Source organism: Nannospalax galili, unplaced genomic scaffold (genome assembly GCF_000622305.1).
Source record: "Nannospalax galili isolate Female #2095 unplaced genomic scaffold, S.galili_v1.0 scaffold43, whole genome shotgun sequence".
Lineage (NCBI taxonomy): Eukaryota > Metazoa > Chordata > Mammalia > Rodentia > Spalacidae > Nannospalax > Nannospalax galili.
In genome coordinates this window covers 5,565,420-5,592,368 of record NW_008353342.1, presented here as the reverse complement: position 1 = coordinate 5,592,368, position 26,949 = coordinate 5,565,420, and the positions used below count along the sequence as shown (strand labels likewise).

The following is a 26,949-nucleotide window of genomic DNA, read 5'->3' as shown; positions in this document are numbered from 1 at the left end:
TTTAGTAATATATTATTTAGTTATTTTACAACAAAATTCTCCAGTGAGTATGTAGGAATGTCATTTCGCTCTGATGTTCTCCTCCTGTGAGAGTAGCTGGTGTTGTGAAACAGCAAGACAGTATTTAATCATCTTAAAATATTTCATTTATTATTTTTATTTTATATATATGAATGTATTGCCTACATGCGTATAAGTGTACTCATGTCATGCAGTGAGGGCATCATATTCCCTGAAACTGGAGTTACAGATGGTCGTTAGCTGCTGTGTGGGTGCTCGGAACCAAACCTGGGTCCTCTGCAAGAGAAGCCAGTGCTCTTAACCACTGAGCCATTTCTCCAGCCCCTTAATCTTTTTTTTTTTTTCTTTTACTCTAGACATTTTTAAAGGAAATATCAGCTCTCTTCATGTCCTGAAAGTTTGAAAGAATCACCTGTGAGATGACCTTGGCCTGCTTGTGACTGCTTCTCTGCTTTTCCTCATTTTTTAAATCTTTCTCCTGTATATTCATAACTTTATCTTCCTAATTCAACTTGGGCTCCAGTTTTCCCCTTCTATTCTGCTAACCAACTTTTCTATATTGAAGGTTTTTTTAATTTGGTGTCATGTTTTCATTCTTTGAAATTGTCATCTTTTTACCTTATGCTACAATGTGAATTTTGAATGCTCCTCAAAGGCTCATGCCTTAAAGGTGGGGTCACCAGCCTGCGGGAGATGGTGGGGACCTCTAGGAGATGGAGCATAAGGGAAGGAAGTTAGGCCACTGGGGGCTCCCCTTGAAGAGGACGTTGAACCCTGAATCCTTCTCCTTTCTCTCTCTTTTTCCTGGCTGCCTTGAGAGGAGCATGCTCCCAAGTATGATGTTCTCCCTCTCCATAGGCACCAAAATAATAGAGCCAACCAGCCATGGCTGAAACCTTTCAACCTATAACCCAAACAAACCTTTCCTCCTTTACGTTGATTTTACTCATGTATTTTAGCATAAAGATAGGGCACAAACATGTCCTGCCACTCCTTCTTCATAGTCATGACCACTCTAGATCAGAAGTTACTTCACAGTCATGACCACTCTAGATCAGAAGTTACTTGTCTCTCCCCTCATCCCTCACCCCCTTCCTCTTCTGACCCGACCCAGGATTCACACATGCTAAGCATACACTGTACCTTTGATTTCCAATCACGGACTACCTGCAACTCTTGATACATTTAAGTTCTTTATTGGGAGTCCTTATTACCTTCTTAAACAAGTCTACTGACTTACTTAAAGGACATTTGTGGTCAGATGACCCAGAAAGTATCTCATAGATTCAGGAAGGCAGAAAAGCCATGACCTTGTTCTTCTGCTGGGTGTCTTTTAGCTGATAACTCTCATGGCTCCACTTAAGGTCCCTGAATCTCTGTCTGTGAATTGCTGACCTGCAGTACCCTCTGTGCTCTAGCGGGAGAAGCAGCTCATGTGACCACAGGCCGTCCTCCTGTTTTGAGTGGTGGTTCTCTGTTTAGATTTTTCTCACCAACATGATGCCATATTTTTCATGAATTTCTCAACCTTTCTGATTTAGCCACGATTTTTTCAAGCACTGCTATGTATATCCGTATATATTTGATTTTAAATTTATGTTCTATAACTTTAATACCATTTTGAAGGTGAAATGAATCAGCACACCCAGAGCACTATCTTAAAGAATTCTGTAACACAGATTTTTAGTGAATGGTTTCATCTTAAAAAATATTTCCTTTGTTTCCGATAGTTGTTACTGAGAATTTGCACACACAATTACATACACATTTAGAATATCAAGAAATAATAAATTCAGAGTAATTGTCTCCAGAATGGAACAGCAGGAACTATCACAAAATTACTAATAGAGCCAGCAAGATGTCTGTCTGCAAAAGCTCTTGCCACCCAACCCTGCCTGACCATGAGTTCCATCCCCTGAACTCACTTAAAAAGCCTGTTATAATGACTCCCTTCTGTAATCCCAGCACTTCTGTGGTGAGGTGCCAGGTGGAAACAGGAGAATCTCCTGGATACTTATGGGCCAGAGAGCCTGAAGAATGCAGCACAGCGAAGAAGAACAAGAGAGTCCCTGCCCAACAAGGTGGCAAAGAGAATCAACTCTTGAAAGTTGTCCCTGGACCTCCATATGCACATCATGCAACACACTGACCGTGGCACATGCATACACACACTCATATACATACACACAATAATAATGGTGGAAAATAAAATTTAAAAGGGAGGCTGGAGAGATGTCTCAGCGGTTAAGAACACCGGTTGTTCTTGCAGAAGACCCAGATTTGAATCCAGCATCCATATGGCAACTAACAACTGTCTGTAACTCCAGTCCCAGGGAATCTGACAGCCTCTTCTGACCTCTGCGGGCATTGCACGACATGGGTGCACTTACCTACATGCAGGCAATACAAGCAGACACATAAAATAAAAATAATAAATAATTTTTTAATTTAAAAGGATTGAAGAGATGGCTCACCTGCTAAGGGAGCATCTTGCTCTTGCAGAGGACCAGAGTTCAGTTCCCAGCACCCATGTCTCATGGTTCACAACTACCTGTAACTCCAGCTCCAGAGGATCTGTTACCCTCTTCAGGCCCCTGCAGGCACCTGCACCCATGTAGCATGCATTCCGACAGACATATACATATATATAAATAAAAAAATTTTAAGCTAAAATTTTTTCTAATTACCGATAGGTTTCATCTGCATGAACATGGTTCATTCTTATAGCATTGGCTTCCTAAATTATATTGCTTGAAGAAAAGCTTTAATTTATATATAATTGAATGAAGCACACCTATAATTATAGTTATATTATGTGGGGTTAGTTGTCAGTTGTGCACCTGATAAATGCACCCCTGAAATGTGACTGGAATCGGATGGACTCCTTACTCAGTACTTAAACGTGCTAGAAACTCACTTTTGTTTTTGTATTTCCAGTGGAAAACTTTTATTTCTTTGTCTGAGTGAGTGCTGGTGGGAATTTTTAAGTAAAAATGAGGAGCTAAGAATTCCACTACTTTTTGCCAATCTTTCCTTCAAGCAAAATTATCAATAAATGGAGCATTAAATATCATGTGCTTCAAAATGTTTTTCTACCCTTTTATTCTTGGTTATTTTAATAGTTCTTAGCTAGTGCTACAAATGTTGGTTAAAACCACACACGAAAGTGAAAATGGAAACAAAACTGAGACAGGAGGGTTATCATGTTTGGAAACATTGTAGTAATGTAAACACACACTAATGTTGTATGCTTTATGAATTCTGAAAAATGTCAAAATGCATTTGCTTTCCCCTGATACTTGTATCTTTCTTCGTCTTCCTCCTTTTTTTCTAACAATAAAGCGCATTGTGGCCACTGGGAGCACGCCTGCTTAGCGCTCCTGGATTTCTTTATGACTGATCCAACTAAGTGTTTCACAATACCTCTCTGTCTCTGAGCACTGGTAAACTGGCCTCAGAATATTTTTCTGTGAGCTTTCGCCCCTCTTTCAAATGGTGCTGCTTACATAGTAATAAATTTTAAATAGGCCACTGTTTCCAAAGTGTTTCCAAGACCAGAAACATATTTTATTAGAGCAAATTACATTTCTTTGTCCTTTGCTTGCAATGAATTCTTGTCATCTTTTAGTGGCGGGTGTTATGCCAAATGAGTCTTTCCTTAGATAAATGTTGCTTTGGTACATTGTTAAAGTACTGGTGAGCTCAAGGACTTTGCATCCTACCACTAGCTGCTTTTGCCGTGGGACAGGAAACAGACAGAGCAAGCACTCAGATCTGAGTTAGCCAATAACTGCACTGCAGCATGCCCTCTACATGGCTTTTCCTACAAGATGGGGATTCGAAGTAGTTTTCCTTTTATTTTAATTTCATTTTGTTAATTGACAAATAATAACTACATGTGTTTCTGGGTGTATAATCTGATGCTTTGTCCTCAGCATCTCTGACACTTGTTGCCTATCTTTTTATAATAATCACCCTGTCAGATATGAAGGGTTACATTGTGGTTTCAGTTTGCATTTATCTTATGCTTATAGATATTGAACGCATTTAATAATCTTTGTAAGTCTTCTTCTTTTGAGAATATCCATTTGAGTCTTTTTCCATATGTTTCACAGGGTTGATTTCTTGTCATTGAGTAGTTTGAGCTCCTTCTATACTATTGGATTGTAGCCTCCTATCTGGTGTGTGATTTGTAAATATTTTATTCCTTTTTCTGATCTGTCTCTTTACTGTTCCCTTTGCTGTATGAAAATTTCTTAGTTTGCTACAGCCCTACTTTTCTGGTTGTTTCTTTGTACCTTGTACATTGGGGGTCTCATCCAAGAGTCGCTATCTTGAATGTAGCTTTCTCCTTATTTTTCTTTCTAGTAGTTTTATCGCTTCCGGTCTTACATTCACCTTTAGTCGTGAAGGATGTTCTTTCCCAATCATTCTGCCTGTCTTTTTTGGAGAAGCCACTGGGCAGTGGAGCATCCTAGCTCTTACCCTAAAAGAATACTAAATGGAATTTCTGAACCAAAAAGGGCAAGATGGATCCCAGAGGCAGGCTTGGGATCATCATATGCATGTTGCTGTCAAGAGATAGCTTATGTGCGGCAGCTGAGAACGTGAGGCCTTGTGTGTTACTTCATGAACATTGGGAGGTTCATAACTATGACCTAGTTAAAAATAAAAGAACATCTTTTAAGCCAGGCATGGTGGCACACGCCTGTAGTCCTAGCATTTGGGAGGCAGAGGCAGGAAGATCTCTGTGAGTTTAAGGCAGCCTGGGCTACATAGTGAGTTCCAGGCCACCTGGGGCTACAGGGACATCCTCTTTCAAAAAGGCTAAAAAATAAAAATAAAAGAACATCTTTTATACCTGTGTATAAGTTTACTGTTTCCACATAACAAATTACCACAAACTGAACAATGTAAACCAGCACCATTCCTATAATGGTACAGCTTTCTGTAGGTCAGAAATCTGGTGCAGAATAACCAGGGTCTCTGCTGAAGGTCCCACAGGCTCATAGCAAGATATCAGTCACACCAGGCTCCTGAGGAAAGAGCCCACTTACACATTCATTCATATCATTGGCAGAATTCATTTGCTTGTGTTTTGTAGGACTGAGGTGTAACTATCTCCTACTCCTTGTGATTGATTCTTGAGGGTGACTCTCTCCTAGCCCTGTGCTTCTCGAGGGTAATGATCAAAGCATCTAGAGGGATGTAAGTGGCCAGATGAGTCCAGTACCTTTTGCCATAGACAGTGATCAAAGCTTCAGTTTATCCCTCTTTCACTGCGTGCCTGGAGTTGTGCCAAGTGCTGTACCTATGTGTGCTACGCCTCTTTTAGTCCTCACAATAACTGCATGATATGTACCACTGCCATGTTTTTAAGATGAGAGCAGATGTAAGTAACAGACTGTGCCCAGGAAGTATGATGCTGTAGAGCCAGGATGAAACCTGGGCTATTTGACCCTAAAACATGACAAATGTTACCAAGATTGTAGTTTGTCTTTGAAAGCTCTTTTCAGCTCCTTTTCTAAGTCTGCCCCTCTCTCTCCTGGGTCCTTTTCTTCTCTCCACCAAAAAATCCTATGTCCTGATGTGTGCTGCTCAGCCCTCCGCCATCTCGGTAGGTCCTCCGACCCTCCAGAGTTGATGGCTGTTCCTGTCTCCATCATAATCTGTAGGCTCCATCTCAGGACAACAGAGAGCAGTGAGGTCAGAGTGCACCGTCAAAGCACTTACACTTGGGCATCAGAATAACAAAAATCGCCAACAACACCGAACACTTCTGAAGAGCTACCCACTGTGCTCAACACTCAGGGCTCCATGAAGCCCACCCTGCCACTATCCTCATTTTCCACAGAGCACTTTGAAAGCAAAATTTACAAATCTCCACAAGATTAAGAGAGTTTTAAAGGTGACTCCATGGCTACTGTGAATCCTTCATCATTCAAGATTAAGGTCAACTTTATGGCTAACTCCTTTTTAAAGGTCATTACCTTTATTCTAGAATTTACTGCACCCCACCCCTTCCTCTGACTGAAGATCCTTTCAGAGCCCTATGTGAGCATTCCAAACTGAAGACAGTGCAGCCCTGTCTTGCCTCCTCTGTAAGACAGGCGAGAGGCATTCTGGACTTAGAATCCCAGCAGGGGGCTTAGGGAATCCTCACAGAGAGAAGGAATCTAGGGATACAGAGGGAGACAAGCACCTGCTGTGGCAGTTCTCCAGAGAACTACAGAGTGCAAAAACGGTGAAGAAGGAAGGAAGGAAGGAAAACCTGGCACCGTGTCCTTACATGGAGGATGAGGGTGTCTGACTCCTTAAGAGGGGAGCTGCCCATTTTAAGGGGTAACAAGTCTGTTGAGGAAGTGTAGGCCTGCAGTCAGGAGTCGCCCCAGGATGCCTAGGGCAGTCCAGAGAACAGACCTGGAACCCCGGGACCAGGGCTTCCTTACTGCCCTGCTTGGAGAGTTGACTTAAGACTTTCATTCACTTCCTCCCCTGCAAATCCACAGAAAATGAAGGCGTGCCTTGATTTTCAAAATATATTCCCAAATCAAATGGTTTAAATGAAGCCAAGTGTGAAGGGCAGTGCAGAGGGTGTTTTCAAATAATCCTGCAGTGAATCCCATTTGTCTTAAGCTCAGGATAGCTCAACTTGTGTGTTTTGTAAACTTAGATCTTGAGATTTAAGTGTATTCCTAAATGTAGGGTAAACCAAAGCTGTGTCAGCCGTCTTTTACTAGGTCTGTCCCTGTGTGAATAGTAAGGTCTGCTAAGACCCAAGTCCTGTTCTAAAGTGTGTGGGAACGTAATGCTGAGTGGATGAAGTACGGCTGCCCAAGTCTGAAATGTCCCTGTGTGCTTTGTGCACGCTTTTTAATCTTCCTATATCGACGAGGACTTACTTTAAGAGAAGGATTAGTTTAAAAATTCGAATGCTTTCTCCAACAGTGGGACTTGATAACATTCCTTTGAAACAACTTTCACTCTTAATCTGTAATTAAAGCCAAAGTTTTCTTTTAATTTTAAAACTTGTTCTTGAACTAAAATAACACAGAACATTTTCAAACATGGCTCCAAGCTGCTGCAGATACATTTTATTTAAACCACAAAGGCTGCAGTTAGATTTTTCTGTGCCAAACAGACTACAAACTATAACTGTAGCCACTGGAGAAGTAAGTGAACTCCTGGATGCTGGGGGATCAGCCATTTTTTTCAGCCAGTCTGGTCGTTTTTTTTTTTTTGGTTTTTTTTTGGGGGGGGGGGAGTTGCTCCTCCCTCTGGGCTGTACCCAGGAATGGTTTAATCCTTGCATAAGATCAAGTGGCATGCTCCTTGCCATCCAGGGAAGCAAGCTCAGCATCCATCACCCTCACCCCTATTTCATGTACTCATCTACAGAGGAGGAAGCAATCTAGAAGGAAAGCTACAGGACAAGAGTTATAAAATGAGAACACACTGAAACTCGGAGAGTTGGATGTGTGATAAAAATACCATTTAAAGCAGAAGGCTATTGTTTATCATGGCAAGAAGAGGGTTTACTATCCATGATTGAACTGTGGAAATATTTTTACTAAGTTCATTTTTGTCCTTACTATTCTGGTATTTGATTAGCAAATCTAATGCCAGATTAGGTCTAAGAATATCTTATATTGTGTTGCACTGTGTACTGCAGAGTGCATGAACATCTGTTATTCTATTTGATCCTCATTACGACTCCATGAGGTAAAAGGAAGGATAATTATTCCCACGTTCTGGAGGGCGAGAGGGAGTGACTTGTTGCAACTACTTAATGGCAGAGCCAGAAAGAGAAGTGAAGTCTCTCAGCTTCTGATTCAGGCTCTTTCCACCCTATTTTACCGTGTTTTCTATCCTGGTAAAAAAAATAAAAAAAAAAAAAAAAAAAAAAAAAAAAAAAAAAAAAACCCTCACAGAGAACTCCTGAAAACAGTGACTCTGCGTTTAATTGGAGATGTTCTTTGTTTTGTAAGTGGTCTATTTAAAAAATTGCATAAAAACAGGGCTGAAGACCTGGCTCAGCCGTTAAGAACACTGGCTGCTCTTGCAGAGGATCTGGGTTCAGTTCCCAGAACCTACATGGCAGCTAACAACCCACTGTAACTCCAGTTCCAGGGGACCCAACACCTTTTTCTGATCTCTGGGCACCAGGCATGCATGCGGTGCACACATACATGTTCAGGCAAAACATTCACACACATAAAAATAAATAAACCTAAAACCTGTTTTTTGTTTTGGTCGGGTTTTTTTTTTTTTTTTTTTTTTTTTTTTGAAGCAGGGTCTCCCTGTAGCCCCAGCTGTCCTGGAACTCACTGTGTAGACCAGACTGGCCTTGAACTCACAGAGACTGCCTGCCTCTGCCTCCCAAGTGCTGGGACTACAGTGTGTGCCACCACGCCCAGCTAACATTTTTTTTTTTTTTAATTCGTATAAGAAGAGCATTGGGTACTTTTTCAGACAAAGGTATGTACACCCATCCCTTCCCCACTCCTGCACACCACTGCTCTGTCACACAGGTGATGAGATTTGCTCTATCTAAGTGGGATTCCCTGAGATGGTTTGGTCCATGCTGTGAAGGGGTAAGCATTGCTGTCACAGCCTGCAGCTCCGTGTTCTTCCTAAGGCACATTCACTTCATGGGTCCTGCTGTCATTTCTGCATGTGCTCCTGTTCTACATCTGCAGCATATTGATCCAGATATGAAAACGCTTCCTCAAGTGCCAGGAGACCCCACTCTTCAAACACATGCTCATAGTATAGTGGGATGGATGGGACACATGGAGGAAATGGAGGAGGGCCTTCCACCACAGGTCTTCCTGACATCATAGGGAGCACAGCTCCCTCCTCCTTGTGCTGGGCATGAATGCAGCAGTCCTGCAGAGGCTAAGTACACAGTCTGTCAGCAAGCTACATCCCATCCCTGCCCTCACCCTAAAGCATCCTTCAGCCTTCCCACCCAAGACTCTTGCCCTGTCTCCTCTACCCTGGGCTGTCTCATGCATCTCACTAGTTCTCTTCCCCCTCCCTCCCTTTCCTACTTACCTCCTACTACAGACCTAAGGGGCCTTGTGGTCCACAACTTTCACCCTCCTTATAAAGGATTTGTGATGTTAAGTAACAATGCCTTTTCTTCACCAGTGCCTGCTTACTGGGTTAGAAGTTTGATGATTTTCTAAAACCTAATCATCTTCCCCATCCCAGGTTTATTTAGAGATAGTTGTGTGTACTTTCCGGACTTCTTGGGCTTATGCAGACTTAGAAGTTCATGCATGTTCTTCCTTGGAGTAGAACTAATCATTCACTCTGTTGACCATACCAGGGATGTGGCACAGTCAGAACAGATGGTCTAGAGATCTATATGTCCACATTCCTGGGTCTGCCACTTCCCTCCACCTGACCCATCAAGAAACAGAAGGTAATATGGAAACTTCTAGGAAAAAAATAGAAAGATACAGAAACAACTTTGATTCATGTTATAAGTCCACCTCCTTCTTTTTCTTATTTTTATTTTTTATTTTTTTTAGCATCTCCTTGTAACTCCTGCAGGCCTGGAACTCATGTAGACCAGACTGGCCTTGATTGCCACACCCAGCCTGGTCCACCTGGTTCTTGTCCTTTATAGAAAGCATATATATAATAAAGAAAAGCCTGAAGCCTTGATCGGGAATAGAGAAAGATGTGAAAAGAAGCCCTAGGACAGAGAATGGTATGAAGGGATTTCTTTTTCAGTTCCTATTGAGTTTTAATTAAATAGAATCTTTTTCTTAATTTTTAAGAATTTCTTACATGCAGACCGTGCAGTTTGAGTGCTCTCTGAAAAGATGCAAAATCATCACAAGGACTTGCCGTTGCTTTTGTCTGTTGTAGTGAGCTTGTCAAGATTAGATTCATCTTTCTTTTTTCTTCAGAGAACTCAAGGACACTTTAATTTACCTCTTTTAACCATTGACTATTTGCATTTGGGTAACTGAAGCAAATATGTATCATTTTCTTTCCTGGAAAATCTGAGTTGTCTTAATGGTTGAGTATAAGACAGGTAAATCTTCCTTAATATAACAGCTAGAGGATCCAGCCTGATGTGGTATACCTATAATCCCAGTGTTCGGGAGGCTTCACATTCAAGACCAGCCTGGTCTAGGTAGTAAGACCTTGTCTCAGAAAAACAAACAAACAAAACAAGTTAGAAGATCTGATTTTGAGACAGAATAAGCCCAAACAAAACAAAAGGTATAGCTATTACCTGCCAGCTATAGCAAATGACGTTAGCACAGAAATAAACAGAAGAAACAATGACAGGAGAATACCCAGAGGAGAAAAAAAATTAAATCCCCTTAGTGCTAGAGAAAAGTACATATGAGGAGTTAGTTTGATTAAAAAGGAGAGCAAGCAAGAAGAAGAAGAGGAAGGGAAATTGGAACTAAGAAAAAAAGTCTTTTAGGAATGGGCTCTGCATGTTAAGGATCAAAGAAAGTAGGGAGAGGTAATCACTGAGAAGTGGGATACCAATGAGATCTTGAGGGAATTGCGAGTCCATGCTGAGTAATTCTGGATAAACCCTCTAGTAGGATTCTTTATCTATTGTACTTCACTACTGTATTGAAATATAATGTTGTATACTATATAACAGATACAGTATTTCATTTTTATACTCTTTAAAATATTTTATTTATTATTTTTGTTATTTTTATTTTATGTGCATAGTGTATTGCCTGTGTGTAAGTGCACACATGTCATGCAATGCCTGCAGAGGTCAGAAGAGGGCGTTGGATCCCCTGGAACTGGAATTATGGATGGTTGTTTGCCTTCATATGGGTTCTGAGAATTAAACCCAAGTCCTCTGCAAGAGCAGCCAATGCTCTTAACCACTGAGCCATCCTCCAGCACCTTTAATATTATTTTTTATTTACTGAGTACTAAGGGAATTGTTCATGAGCCTTATCTAATCTTCTTCCAGAAGTTCACAAGCAACATATGTAAAAATGAAAATCATATTAAAGTGTGCTTCTAGTTCTACCATAGGGTAACAGTCCATAGTCTGCCCTTCTTGTTTCAAACAGAAACTAAAGGTGAGATGGTGAGGCAGGGAGTCTGAGTACTGTGAATCTACAGTAAGAGGTTCTTTTAAGCCATTGGTCAAGAATGGGAAACTAAGGGCTGGCAAGACAGGTGATCCAGTAAAAATGCTTACCAACAAACCTGACAACTTGAGTTTGATCCTTGGTACCCACATAGTAGAAGGAGAGAACCAACTCCTGCAAGTTGTCCTCTGACTTCCACATTCATGTCCTGGCACACACACAAAAAATGAAAAAATAAATAAAAATGTAATTTTTTTTTAAAGAATGGGAAGCTAACTACAGCCACAAATCAATGTGTAGCATGTTTTTAGCTTTTCCATTGTGAGCTGACTGCAGAACTGTCTGATTTCACAAGGGTGCTGTAGGAAACCATGACATTTCTATATGTTCTACTCAAAAAGGACAACACTCATGTGATTCTATGGACATGAAGAAACTTGAGTAGTCAAGTTGATAGAGACAGAAGTTGAAAGCTGGACATGGTACCACATGCTTTGAATCCCAACACTTGGGAGGAAGAGGCAGGGAGATATTTGCAAGATCGAAGTCAGTCTGGTCTATATAGTAAGTTCCAGCCCAGCTGGGACTACAAGGGGATCCTGTCCCAAAAAGACCAAAAAGAAGATGGTGTTACATGGGACTGGAGAGATGTATGGCTGGAGAAATGGCTCAGCAGTTAAAAGCACTGGCTGCTCTTACAAAAGATCTGGGTTTGGTTCCCAGCACCCACATAGTGGCTAACAACTGTTAATAACTCCAGTTCCAGGGGTCTGACACCCTCCCCGGTCTCTGAGGGCAGTGCATGACATGTGGTGCACCTACATACAGATAGGCAAAGCATTTATACACATAAAATGAAAACAAATACATAAATATTTTTTCTTTTTTAAAAAGTACTTGTTTATTTTTTCAATATCTACTTTTTAAATTTTTGTGCATTTCATAAATACATCTTAATCATATTGAAACATCCTCCCCTATCTGCACCTCCCTTTAGCTCCCCCACTGGATTTCATGCATTCTATCACATGTGTTAAGGCCAACTGAGTCAAGTTTGTGTCACTAGATGTTCCCTGGTGTGAATCATCCACTGGAGCCTGGTCAGCCTATCTGGCATCACTCCCTTAAAGAACACCAACTCTCCCTCACCCAGCAGTGACTAGCTGCCAATATTTCCTTGGCTACAGTTGGGGTTCTTACCCATTTCCCTAGTTCAATGCTGAGTTTTTGTCTGGTTTGAGTTTGCATGAGTCTTATGCATGCTGCCACCATTGCTGTAAGTTCATACGAGCAAGTTCCTAGAAACCTGGAAAACTATTTCCTCGTGGTCACTCCCAGCTCTTACAATGTTTCTGCCCCCTCTTCTGCAATGGTCCCTGGGCCCTGGGTGGGTGAGTTTTAATATACGAGTCCTATTCAGGGACACGAACTATGTACTCTTATTCTGTACATTTTGGCCAATTGTAGCTTTCTGTGTTAATTGCACAGTGCCACTCACATGTACTCTTAAAAATGGTTAAAATGATAGATGTTATGTTATGTATATTTTGCCACAGTTTAAAAAAAAATAACTTTCATCAAAATTCCTTCAGAGCACACAGTCTACTAAAGACCTAGCGTTTTGACGCCCCTAATTTGGACTGTGATGACCAGTGGGAAAGCCAGTGTTGGTCCCAGTTTGTGTTTTGACTAGATACCAACAGTAACACACCATTTCCTTGTCCATGGATACAGCAGCAACACTCACAGTACCTCCCTGACAGCCAAGATGGCGCCCACTGTGTCAACCATCACCTTCTCCCGCTTGGATTGCAGTTTTAGACTTTGAAAAACTGGGTTCCAGTTTTTCCTTTACCACTTACTAATGGCAAAACACTAGCAAAACTGTCTAACTTCCCTAGTTAGACAGTATGATATATGTATATAAAATGAGGAAAATGAAAACACCTCGCAGAGCTCTGTGAGGTTCAAACATGGTCATGACCTTGACAGCACTTGCCCCACAGTGCTGTAGAAAGGATTTTGTTCCTCCTGTTCCCCCTGTAGAGGATCCTTCCCTGAACTTCCTCTCAGGAATTACGAAGCTGGATTCCCCTTTGCAGGTCTGAGCTGTTTTGTAATTCCATTCGCCTCCACGGAGTTTCTACATCTACTCCAAAGTTGGAAGGAAAAAGTGTTTTTTGAACGATGAGTGAATTCCTTTGCTGACATTTAACCAAAACATATTCCAAACCTGAAGCTTTTTGGAAGGCTAAGAAAATGTTGGTCACCTTCTTGTAAAAAAGTGAAATAAAGATGTTTATGTATCTCGGCCCTTCCTGGCCGAGCTGGAAGGAACTGCACTGTGGTGGTGTTATTTTGTGGTGTTTCAGTTCTGGGAAAAATGAAACCAGAAAAAAGAGGAGATTTTTCAAATTTTTGTTGGGAAAGTTGTCTTTTTCTTCTTTTTTTCTCTTTTTTTCCTTCTTTTTTGTTTTGTGACTCCAGTTCCAACTTTGCTTAATATCATGAAAGTCATGTAAGTTTAATTCAGCTGCAGATTTTCAGCAAGCTCATCCTGGTTAATGATCCATGGCATTTTCTTCTGAATCAAGTTGGGTTTTAGAGAATGAACTGTGGTGTCTTTTCTGTCCTAGAAACCACACTGCTTCATGGCAGTCTTGAATGAATGGAAAATAAATTGCGTACGTGGGATTTTTGTGTTTCTTTTTAGAGTGAACCCCCACAACAAGCTTGTGTTGGGAGTTTCAAGTCCTTGTCTGCTCTGGTAATACACTTTTCTTTTGTAAGCAGCTAGTCAGTGGGTGGCTCTGCTTCTCAAAAGTCTCTGAGTTTTACATGTCAGCTGCCTCCCCAGCCCCTCCTTGGCGCCGTCCTGCTTCCAAGGTAAAGGCTGCTCCTCTGTCTCTCTGCCTATGTCCCAGGCACCTTGCTCCCCAGGGCCTCTTGTCACATTGTGAAACTGACTTTCTCTACAGGAGCAGCCTTGATGCTAGCTTTCTAGTGTGGCTGAGCTTCAGAAGAGAAGCCCTTGTCTTCCTGGATCCAGTTCTATGGCTATAGTTTGGATCTGAGGAACCTTACAGGTTCTGGAAGGACCGTGGCTCAGTTCTGCATTGAAAGTGAATGAAGCCTTAGTACATTCTCTGTAATGGAGATCAGCATGAGTCTCCTGCATGCTACAGATTTGTGTACTGACCTTAAAGACGTGCACACTTGAAAACATACGCCTTTCTGTTTTGTTTTTATTTTGTTGGGTTTTTGTTTTGTTTTTTTGTTGTTGTTTTTTTTTGAGACAGGGCCTCCCTGTAGCCCCAGGGCCTCGAATTCACTATGTAAATTAGGCTGGCCTTGATCTCACAGAGATCCACCTGCCTCTGCCTCCTGAGTACTAGGAATAAAGGCGTGCGCCACCACACCTGGCTCCTTTTATACCTAGGTACATACATTTTTTTATACTCATATATAATTATAGATGGTATTTTATATTGTTATAATCATAAATATATATGTATGTAAAATTGTGTTTTATGGATCTCAAAACAAAACCATGAAGGAAAAGCATGTAGGAAGGTCCAGAAGAGCCTTCAGCAAGCCTGGCTGATTGTTCCAGCAACAGCAGTGCTTACCTGCCTTAGTTTATTTACAGTGTTTAGCTAAGTAAATTCTGTAAGTTGAGGTAAAAACCAAAGTAGAAAGCATCAGAACAAATGTTGCCTGGATTACCAGAGGGCTGTGCCCCCCACCCCCGCAGTGCTTGTGGCCCCCCTCGCCAGTGCCCCATACCACAAAGAGCTTTATGAGCTCAAGAATATCACAGGAGTCAGGGAAGAAACGAGTTCCTGTGGAAAGAAACTCTTCATAGTTGAATGAATTAAAGTGGGGAACTGATGACACAATGGTCTACGTTCAGTTTGTGATTTTTCTAGTTTGATGCATCGCAGAGACACCCCCTATCTCCCTCTCTTTCAGTGAACTGCTAGCTGTTAGCAAGAGTAGAGTAGGCTGTGGATTGATGGGTTTGTTGATGGCTCACCAGGGAATATAAATACTTCCACCTTTGCTTCAACTCAGTTTGGAGAGGAAAGCTTGGGTAGTATCGTTTGGTGTGCAAATCTAACAACAGGCATGTAAATATGATGGGGCAGAATAAATTCTTGGCTAATTAGGAACAGATCCTGTGCAGTGGAAATGGTTTACGGTACTCTAAAAGCAAAAATTTGCTGTTAGTGTAAGATACAGTGGTGAGACATGGAGCTTTTGCCTTCTACCCTTAGCGTAAACATGATTCCAAGACGTCGTCCTGGAAGTCATTTACTTAACTCTTATTTTCATATGCATGTTCTGCTCTGGAGTCTTGGTGCAAAAATTGATGGAAAGTTATTTTCTTTAAGTGACAGCTTGTTTACAGAAATTCCTTGAAATCTTGATGGTTATTGAAAAGACTGAAATGAATGTTGTCCATAACCGCTGTTGCAGAGTTCTGCCACACCTTCCAAAGTGGTCCCATGCCTCACCAGTAAATCACCAAAAATCTATAACGGTCATAGAGACGGCTCCCTTTGTAAAATGAAATATTTATGTTTCCATCACAAAAAGATATTGTGAATCATTTTGGTGTTTTTAGGTTGAGGGTACATAGTAAATTATTCCAAAATTATGGGGGCCAAATGCCATTCCCTCCAAAAGTTTGTGTAATATCTATTTATCTGAGGGCAGATGACTGCTCTGGATAATCAGAGACAGACTTTGTCAAGTTAAGTCTAAGTAAACACAGCTGAACATAAGCAAGTTAGACTACAAGGTTTTCTTGAGCTGTGCCAACAACATATGACCTTGGAGAATGTTGCTATTTTTTTTTTTATTACAGTCTGCTTTCAGTGGAAAAAAGAAATCTTTCTATTTCAAATTAACAAGTGATGATTAGAAGCTTGTTAAGTTCTAATTTTTAGACATAAGACAAATGAACATAATGCACACTCCCAACAGAAAGCTGCCCTCCTGCGGGAGCTGCCCCTGTCAAAGAGCAGAATACAGCTTGGGTAGCCAATGAAATACAGTTTGTCTAGGAAAAAAAATTAAAAGATCATTTCTGCATGTTTTCTTTAAGTCTTCATGCCATTTCAAGAGATTAGACTTGTGATTCCAAATGCCACAAGTAAACGAACTTCATCGGCTCATTCATTCTTTATTAAAAAGTGTGTGTGTTTGTGTGTGTGTGTGTGCATGTATGATCGTGTACATGCCACCCTGCCCATGTGGAGGTCAGAGGACAGCTTCTGACCTCAGAAGTTGGTTATCTTCTTCTATCATGTGGTTTCTAGGAATTGAACTCAGGTTGTTAGGCTTGGTGCCAGGCACCTTTACCTGCTGAACTATCTGGCTGGTCTGATTTATCCATTCTTTAAGGAGCACCTGGCCTCAGTGGGAGAGGCTCTCTGAGCTGTTGTTAGCTTTTGGTTTTCAGTGGAAATTCTCATTAACTCCTCTGTACTCTCCAAAAGTCCCTTTTTTTCTCCTTAAAATAATACATGTTTCTTCCCAGTCATCTAAGGTTATCATCATTTTGTCTAGTATGAAATTCAGTGTTAATTTTCTTTTTCTGTCTTTTTGAGGCAGGGTCTCCCTATAGCCCCAGCTGTCCTGGATGGAACTCACTATGTAGACCTGGCTGGCCTCGAACTCACAAAGATCCGCCTGCCTCTGTCACTTTGTGGTATAAGTAAAGTTCCTTTTAAATAGTTCATGTCAAAAGGTTCATGTCACTTTGAGTGAGAACTTTGGTAAAGATGGTTTAGTAGAGATTTGCCTTGAAACCTCTAGCCTGGCTGTCAGCCAGATACACGGCCTGCTCTTTCTTCCTCTTCTTTAGGGAAATGACTGCTTTTCCCTTTGCCCTTTGGGTGTATGATTCATTCTGAGAATAATTCAGTATGTATGATGGGTGTGTGATTTTTAAAATAATTCCTCTTTCAAGATATTGGTATTTTATACTTAAAAAATCACATATTGAATAATAAAAAATCCCATGTTGAGTAATATAAGCCCAGCATATGGAAAATGTTCATGTCTCCATGCTAAGGCACTCTGCTGCAGTTCAACCCTTTATCATTCACTCATTCATTCATTCATTCACTTGTCTTTTCCTGTTTGCACAAAGGAATGCCTTGAGAAGAAAATATCAAAATATATCCAAATGGTCCAGCATCACAGTTTTGACTTTGGAGTAAGAGCTGCATCATCATAGATCTCCAGTGGTTCATCCACATCTGTGCTTAAAGAGCAGAACCCCCTCAGACTCTGGATATACAAAAATCAAACTCTTTATGTCTTGCCTACTCAAAGGAAAACCTATCCCTCGTCCTTTCCTCCCTAACCCAGAGAATGCCATCACTAATAACCCATTCTCCCAAGGCTGGGCCTTGAGATTCCTGCCTCCCACGCCAGCCCCATTCGGTCATTTAATGATTCCTTCATCTCTTTGCATCCTGCCTTCTCATCTTCCCTGCTCCTTCAAGAGACTCACTTCTCCCTTGGATCCCTGCCAGGATCTCACCTGGCTCCTCCCATCTGGCCTTATACCAAGCTGAGAGGAATCTTCCTGGTGTCCAGATCTGCTCCCAATTAGACTGTAGAGTCTCCTGGTACCTTTCAAGATAGAGTCCACTTTTTTCATCTTATACACAAAGCCATGAGCTTTGACTTCTGTTGATCTCTCTTGGTTCACTTCCAGCTGGCCCTACATATATGCCATTGAAAAAAAGAGAGCTCCCCAGAGCGATCATGACAGCGTGCCTCACAGAGCCCTTCCCTCCTGCCCATGGAATGTTTGCTGTCTTCTTCAGCTCAGTAACTCTGCTCACCTGCCCCTCAGGCCTGTGCTTCCCCATCTTTACTGTATTTTGGCACTGGTATAATAATGGGCATGAGGAGTTCTGCCGGGTAATGGCATCATCTTCTAGTGACCTGCACTGCTCCATTTTCCCACAGCTTCCCCAGCACTTACTGCTATGAGCTCTTGTCATTCATGTACCAAATGGTCAACTGCTTTGAAACGAGATCCCTTGTAGTTATTATTTCCAGGGTCTGTCATAGTGGCTGGGATCTAGCAGGCATTCAATAAATGTTTGCTGAGTGAACCAATGAACCTGTGAGTAAATAAATGAAGACAACACAGAGAATATTCCACTGCACTTGAAAGAAACAGGCTTGGTTTCCAGCCCCGTTGTTACTCACAACTTGGCCTTGGACCTGCCAAACAGCTTTTGCTTATTCTTATTTCCCACAATAGAAAAATGGGGATTTTTTTTTCAGTGATAGAGACTGAGCCCAGGGCCTTTCTCATCCTAAGCAAGTACTGTGCTATGGAAAATGTTGAAAATAATGTAAGTGTGCACAAAACAAATGAGATAAATAACATGGTTATGACTTGCAAAATGATTCATAAATACTGTCATTATCACCATGAATTGTATTAAAATGCCCTGACCCTTAATTATAGGGAGAAAGATAGGGAGAAAAGGCTAAATTCTATGTACAAAATATTGGATTTTTCTGGCACTCACCAATTTTTGTCTTTACTAAGACACAGAAAAAGAGAATAACAATGACTTGGGTGAATTCAGATTCATTATGATTATATATTTTCTACCAAAGCACAAAGAATCCAAAGATGGTTAAAAAAATCCAAGAGAAGTTAAACATTCTTCCTATTTAGCAAGGCAGAGCAAAAAAAAAATTGTAATGCCAGTTTATAAAACGTTAGGAGTATTTGATAATCCGTACATCCTTGCACCAGATACTGAGAACCGGCTTAGGATGAAAAGGTGATACTATTAAAGTCTTTTAGCTATGTGTGTTTTAAATATTTATTTTGTCCCCCGTGAAAGGCAGGTATACTACTGAATTACACCTCATAGAATCTTATGAGAAGCAACTTCTAAACGATGGGAATTGTCAAAGGTCTTACTGAAACCTCAAATGCCATATTTGAGGGTCTTCATGTGTAAAGCTTTCTCCAAGCAATTCAGAGCAAACACTCCGATTGGGGTATAGCTCAATAGGAGGATACTTGCCAAGTTCTAGAGAGACCCTGGGTTCAATCCCTGGTTTAAAAACAGTGCAGTACTCTAACACAGCGATTAAATAATGTGTGTGCAGCTGCTAGCCCAATGGCCGTTGCAGGCAGGAGCACAGAGTGAACAGAGGATTGGCAGTCGCTGCAAGTCTGTTATTTGCTGTCACATGCCCATTCTCATCATTGCAGACTCCTTCCTAATGCAGTGCATGTTATGGATCCTGACCAACTGAAGTGACCTTCTCCAGGCCATTGCAAAACAAGTTCTCATAATTATGCATCGTGCCCTTTTGAGAATTTTCCACACTGGAGCAGCATAGACATAACATGGCTTAGATAATTCAAACACAAAAATATGCAGAATTGTTGTGTTTCTTATTATCTGTTCCATTTCAAGGTAACTGTTCAAAGGTCAACACATTTTGCTACAAAAAAATAGCACATGTAATTGTCAAATTGCTGCTGTTTAGCATTACTGAGAACCTACTATCTTACAGTAATGACTTCTGAGTTTTACAACAATCCCAACTGTTTACTGTTTTTGTTTTTGTTGTTTGTTTCATTTTGTTTTAGTCACTGCCTGAAAGTCACTTTGTGGACCAGGGTAGCCTCAGTCTCACAGACAACCACCTGCCTCTGCCTCCCAAGGGCTGGGATTAAAGGTCCACACCACCACGCCCGGGATCTAGTTACTATTTTTTATATCCATTGTACCTGTTTTTAAAATGAGACCCAGAGTGATTAAGCCACCCAGCCCAAACCACAGTGGATACACTTCAGAACTGAAACTCAGAAAGGGGCCACTTGCCTGTGTGCTCCCTGCTGCTTACCTGGCTGCTGCAGGAACAAAGTACAGAAAACGGTTCAAAGTCTTTAGTGGTAACCAGGCTTTTCCATTCAGGCTAAACCAGGTAGAGGCTAGGATTCATTAGGAAGCAGCTTCAGGACTCTTTGAGTCCCTGTCATTCTCTTTTTCTGTGTCTTAGTAAAGCCAAAAAGTAGCCTAGAGTTTTCATTCAAATATTTCTTCAATTAATCCTAACCTGCAGCTCCCAAAAGTGCAATAAGCTGAACTTATAAATGCACAGAGATTAATAACTTATAAATGCACAAAGGAACAAATCATAAAATTGAATTCTAGTACATAGTGATAAAATATTACTTTACTTTTTTAAAGTTTTACTCTTTAATTTTTTGGTATGTATGTGCATGAATGTGGTATATGTGTATGGTGTATGTACATGTGTGTTCAGGGGTGCATGCCTGTGCAAGGCCAGAGGACAACATCAGGTGTCTTGCTCTAGCATTTTCCACTTACTCTTTTTTTTATTTTATTTATTTATTTTTAAATTTTATGTGTATGAGTGTTTTGCCAGCATATAATTGTACCCATTATGCAGTGCCCACAGAGACCAGAAGAGGGTGTTGGATCCCCTGGAACAGGTGTTACAAACTTGTTAGCCATCATGTGGGTGCTTGGAACCAGCTCCTCTGCAAGAACAGCTAGTACTCTGAGACATCTCTCTGGAGATGCGCGCCCCCCTTTAATTTGTTTGACCTACTTACTCTTTTAAGACAGTGTCCTTGCTAACCTAAAGCTGGGCTGGCAGCCAGCAGTCCCCAAAGATCCTCCTGTCCCTGCCTGCTAGAGTGCTGAGGTTACAGGTGCGTGTGCAGCCAGGTCCAGCTTTTTTTTTACATGACCCCTGGGATCTGACCCCAGGAAGGTGCTCATGCCTAACCAGTGAGTATTCTACCCCACTGAGCCATCTTTATCTCCCCACTCTCTCCTTTACCTTGAAAAAGCAACTTGGCAATTTCACTTCCTGATATATCTGAATCCCCAGTGTCACTGCTCTTGAACTTTGCATTATGAAGTTGACCAAATTTCCTGGAGCACAGCACTGTGCACTGTGAGGATCTGAGAGACAGCTGAGTGCCTGAGAGCTGTGGCAGGTGGTGACAGCCCCAACCCAGGTGGGATGGAGTGAGATTATACATCATTATTGGGCATGGTGTACAATTTGATCTACAAGTGTTTTTTTGTGGAATTTTCTAATTAAGTTTTGGGGAGTGAGGTCGACTGTGGGAAACTGAGCCTGTGGCCTGGGAAGACATGGATAGTGGGAGGTTTCTCACTACTGTAACTCACTGATGGGTGCTTTCAACACTTGCTCCCACCCACCCTCACGCCTGTTATTACTTCCTTTTATGTTTTATGAATCTTCCCAACCAATTTGCCTAATGAATTGTGTCTCCTAAGATGACTGTTATAGACCTCCTAAAACACGGAAAATCACCAGAAAATATATCTAGTTTCTTAGAGTGGGTTTTTTCCCTTCCTGTAAATCCTCATTTTCTGTCTCTTTCCTATTCCTTCAAGCATCTCATCTGAGGACAGGGTATCTTAGCTTTAGGATGCCATGAGGCCCGAAATAATGGCTCATTTCTATGATTATAGACTATCTTGTGTGGGACTCCCACCATGGGTGACCTAGGAAGGACTGTTCTTTCTGGTGGATGCCTTCAGTTCCTTCAAAACCAGGTCCATGTACAAACAGTTTGCAGGACAGGGACACCCTCCAGTGGACATCAGCTAGCTGTGCATTCAACTGCAGAGACACGGAAGATAACAGAGGCCATCGTGAGCATGATGCTGGGGTTGTTTCTAGGTTCATGGGTCCTCCCTGCTCCTGGTTTTTTCTGAGAAGGTGTTCTGACCAGTGGTGGCTTGTACAGCTCCCTCCTGCTTCCCATCCTCTGAAGATGGAAACATGACTAATGCCAATGGTAAGACATGGTGCTAGCAGGAAGGAGACACACACCTGGAAAGCTTTGGCATCTTACAAAGAATTCATGATTTTCCTGGCTGTTATGACACACAAACACCAGAAAATTGGTTTTTACGCCTATGATGAAAATATGTAGTCTATTTACTCCTGTGTGTGAAAACCAGACTGTTTTGTATAATATTTCATTCACGGTAGCAACTGCTTCCTGCTCCTTCTTGCTCATTCATCATCTATTTCTGGATGTCTTGGTGGCAGCAGGGACTTGGGATTGTGAAATTTAATTGAATTTTATGTGTAGAGTATATTCTATCACAGGGTCAAAAAGTAGGTGGATCAGATAGGTGGATCTGATTTGTCCTGGAAATATAAATATATTCAGTCTCTCCCTCTTTTTCTCTCTAAATAGGCAATATTGGAGGGAGTGGAAGGGAGAGTTGGTTGTGGGCAGGATCAACATACATGCTATACATGTATAAAGTTTTCAGAGAACAAAGGATATGAAAAATAAGATCGGTAAGCTATTTTTAGTGATCATTAAAATATTATATTCCTTGAAAGTCATCAAAAATATTAGGCTGGAAAGATAGCTCAGTGGTTAAGAGTGTTTGTTCTTCTTACAGACAACTGGAACTCTATCCCAGCACCCCCATAGCAGCTCACAACTGCCTGTAACTCCAGCTCTATGAGACCCAACACCCTCTTCTGGCCTCCAAGGGCACTGACACTAATGAGCACATACCCATACACAGACATGGCCACATGCACACACAGTTAAAAATAAAATAATTTAAATTATACATATGGCAAAGGGTAGAATGAATAAGAAATCATGGAGGGTCTCTTTTAGTCCAAGTATTAGGCGTACTATTCTTGCTCTAAATTAGTAACTTTTAACTAGTGAAATAAGTGTCTTTTCTTACTGTTTTCTTAAAATCTCTTGTGTACGTGTAGCAGTATGTGACACTATACCACTCCTGTACACAGCAGCTCTTAAACGTTTAAATACCCGAAGGCATGTGAGCATGCCATTCTTTTGAATTTAACTCTCCATAAAAGGGGTTTGTAAGAGGTGTTTTACTGTATGTTGTATCACTCTCCTTCCTTGGCCATCACTGAGGCTTGTGTTCATTTTCTTTTGCTGTTTTTATTGTGATTTTTATTTAATCAAAATCCTAAGGGTGTTTGCTTTCTCTTTCCCCTTCCTTACAATTTCTTTTATTCATTTTTGAGTTCTGTGTTTTCTACCACACAGAAATGTCCCTCATGAATATTAAATTCTTAAAGTTGCCATGTGGAGCCTGATTGCATTAGACTTGTGTCTGATTTCTGGTAGGCCATTGGATGAAATGGTCCCACAGAATGGCCCCACTAGCTCTGGGAAGGGACTGAACTCAGCCTATCTTTGAATGGACTCCTCTAAGACTCATCCTCACATCTCAGCCTCTGCCCCTGATAATCCACAGAGGGCTTCAATAGGCTCATTCTCAACAATTTGGTCTTTTCTTCGTGTGTGTTGGATTGAAATGATAGACTATCACAGACTGCAAGGAAAAGAAGTGTGTTTCTTACTGTCTCTCTAGCTGGGAAGTTCAGCATCAGGGGCCAGCATCTGGTGAGGTTCTTCTTGCTGCATCATTCCATGGCAGAAGCCAGGAGGGCAAGAAAGTGTGAGAGAGATGAGGGGGGTGAACTCCTTTTTTCATCAGAAGCCCACACCAACAATAACTAACCCACTGATCCATTTTCAAGGACAGAGTCCCTAAGACCCAGTCACCTCTTACAGCAGAGCTGTGTTGGTGATTAAGCTTCCACAGTAAGTTGGGGGGGACCATTCAAACCATCCCAGTGTTCCAGGTTGTAGTAGCTCACTCATTGTCAGAGCAAAGACAGCAGCCTGTATGGGAACCACTCAGTCCACCTTCACAGCTAAATCTAGTATCTCAACCTCACTGCTCTATGCCCGTGGCATTGGGCTTGATGGTTGCCAAGTTGATTACAGGGTGTTGAGTGACCTTTTCCTGGGGAGACATGAACAAATGTCTACTCATTCCAGATAGGGCACAAGCAAACCAAATAGTCCAACTTAGTGAACCAATGAATTTATTATGCTTACTAACAGGAACATGTGTTAGGGGTTAACTGAAGGAGCTGAGTGACCCCTAACATAGCTACATCACAGAAGAACCACGTCCTACCATGAATGACAACTTTCCTTATCGCCGCATAGATGGAGGTCTCCTTTCCCTTAGCCTTCCACCCTCTATATTTCTGTTACCTCCTGAGACCACAGAACAGCATGCAGTGTGTACAGCTAGGAGGGAGGTGTAGGAGAGAGTGCTTTAATCTCAAGTGAGGGTCTAATGACTCTCCCCATCCCCTCCTTCTATGAGGGATGAAATCCTGATCTCGAGTTTCTTGTGAGTAGTCAGAGCTGCTCTGACTAAGAGGGACAATGCTCTATAACACAGGGCAGTTCTGCCCTTATTACCTCTTTAGAGACCATAAAAAGCCAGGGATCTCAGGGATGCCTGAGATCCTGTTTGAGGTTGGAAAGATGGCTCAGTAGTTAAGAGTTCTTGCCGCACAAACATGATGACCTGAGTTTGAATATCCAGCACTCACTTAAAGAGCCAGGTGTGGCTGTGTGAACCTATAAATCCAGTGCCATGGGGACCAGAGACAGGAGGATCACTGAAGCTTTCTGGCTACCAGCCTAGCTCCAGGTTCAGTGAGAGGCTTTGTCTTAAAGGAGGAACAAGGCAGAGAGTGGTATCGCAGGATACCTAAGGTCCTGCTTGGCCTCTGAACACTCCTGTGGGCACATGCACCATGACAAGGTGTGCATCTACATCACAGACATACAAAAAATACAAATTTAAAAACTAATAAAGCCGGGTGTGGTGGCGCACACCTTTAATCCCAGCACTCGGGAGGCAGAGGCAGGTGGATCTCTGTGAGTTCAAGGCCAGCCTGGTCTACATAGTGAGTTCCAGGACAGCTGGGGCTACAGGCAGACACTGTCTGGAAAAAAATGACAAAAAAAAAACTAATAAAAATAGCTCTGTTTGCAAAACCTTATCACTATGTCAGTGGATGGTGGAACAATCTCTGTTCTTTGGAGGAAGGCCTGAATAAAATATTCTACTGAGGACAGCAGAAAGAGTTTTCTTTAGTCTACAAAAGCTGATTATCCTCCCCCAGAAAGAAATCTTATGTTAGCTTGAGTAATTGGTTTTTGAAGACCCCATGTGGATTGCTGTCACCCCGTTTTCCCAAAGGAAAGATAAAATGATAAAATAATAAAATAGGACTTACAAAAATAAAAGTCCCCACTATCACAGCAATAGTGAACTGGGCCAACATGTTTATTTTCAAAACACAAACTACAGATCTTACAGCAGTTTATTACCATGGCCACACCAATTAGGAGAGCTGTTGACTATTAAGTACTCTGTAGTCTCATGAAAACTTGGGTTCCTTTATTCTGGTTTATTACTAATGACTTCCTGAATAATATGTCATGGCATATAAAAATTATAATAGTGGAGTGATACTAATGCATGGGAAGGGAATTGTTTTATTCCCAGAGTGCATTCTCCGATGTTTCCATTCTATCCATATTTAAGCAAAGACAGATGGTAAGTAACAGGTATTCACTTATTTCTGAAAAATATAATCTTACAGAAATGTTGTGCTATTCACATGAAGTAGAATCAGGAACTTAGTGAGTGTGCTATATACAACCTCAGACTGGTAGTTGATCTTTGGTGGAGTATTAAGAACCCAATAATAATTTTTTTAAAAATCATACCAAAGAATTACTTCTTGTAATGCTACAGTTGAATGAAGAGACGGAAGTTCCTGCATGGCTTGACTCAATATAGCCTACCTAAGATTGACTGTAGCGGTTTCCCCAGCAGGCCCCCTCTGCTTTCTCCCCGAGGAGCCTGTTCCAGTCCTTAATAATCATTCTCGGGGATGGGATCCAGTGACCTGCCCCTGGAGAATTCCCTTGTGACATTTATTCTCTAAAACACACCCCAAAAAATGGACTAGAGCCCTAAGATCTGACAAAAGAAACATGGGAGCATCTCTTTACCTCCATGGGACTGTGCCTGGCAAAGGTGAGCTACAGTGTGATGCTCCACAGCTGGAGTCACAGTGCTATAGCCCTAACTCCACACCAGGCCTGCGTTGGGGGCTCTGCTTTTGATGCCTCATTCATCTTCCAGTAGTCTTGGAGATGGGTGTTACTGTCACCCCACGTTACAGGTGAAGAAATGGAGGCACAAGTGCCTCGTGTCACCTGCTTATTGAGTCTGTGGTTCCAGTTCGAATCTTGTGCCTCATACAAAGTATTGTAAAGCAGGTGACCTCTTTCCTATAAAATGCTTTTACTGGACCAGCAAGATGGCTCAGCAGGTAAAGAACTCCACACAGGCTGCAGAGATGGCTCAGTTATTGAGAGCATTGGCTGTTCTTGCAGAGGACCCAGGTTCGATTCCCAGCACCCACATGGTAGCTAACAACTGTCTGTGACTCTAGTTCCAGGGGACCTGATGCCTTCCTCTGGCATCTTCGGGCATTGTATAACATGGGTACAGTTACATACATGCAGGCGTTTAACACTCATACACATAAAATAAAGATAATAAATAAAATAATGATGCTTGCCACCAAGTTTGACTGCCTGAATTCAATCCTTGGACCCATATAGTGGACAGAGAGAGCCAACTCCTGCAAGTTGTCCTCTGACCTCCACATCTACACCTTGGCACACATACAACACCCCCCCACACACACACTATAAATAAGTAAAATATAATTTAAATTTTTTAATGTTCTTGCCTCTCCTAAGATGAGTTTGTTAGGTTAAAGCAACTTCTTGCATTTTTTTCCTAGAAATCTCCTGTGTTCTAAATTTAGATAATAGTGAAATGAGCTCTGTATGCCAATAGAATATGTA

The 26,949-nt window shown here is 41.6% G+C and overlaps 1 protein-coding gene across 3 annotated transcripts in view; it reads left to right on the top strand.

Annotated features, from left to right (window-relative positions):
- Mkx (mohawk homeobox) overlaps window positions 1-26,949 on the top strand; it is a 68,723-nt gene that overhangs the window by 28,867 nt on the left and 12,907 nt on the right. The window contains exon 6 of one of the 3 annotated variants that reach the window (XM_008850553.2): window positions 378-436. The exons of the other annotated variants lie outside the window; for them this stretch is intronic. Coding sequence (XP_008848775.1) covers window positions 378-424 — 47 coding nt within the window. The 3' untranslated portion in view covers window positions 425-436. Of the gene's footprint in view, window positions 1-377; window positions 437-26,949 lie in introns of those variants that run through there. 3 annotated transcript variants of the gene reach the window in all.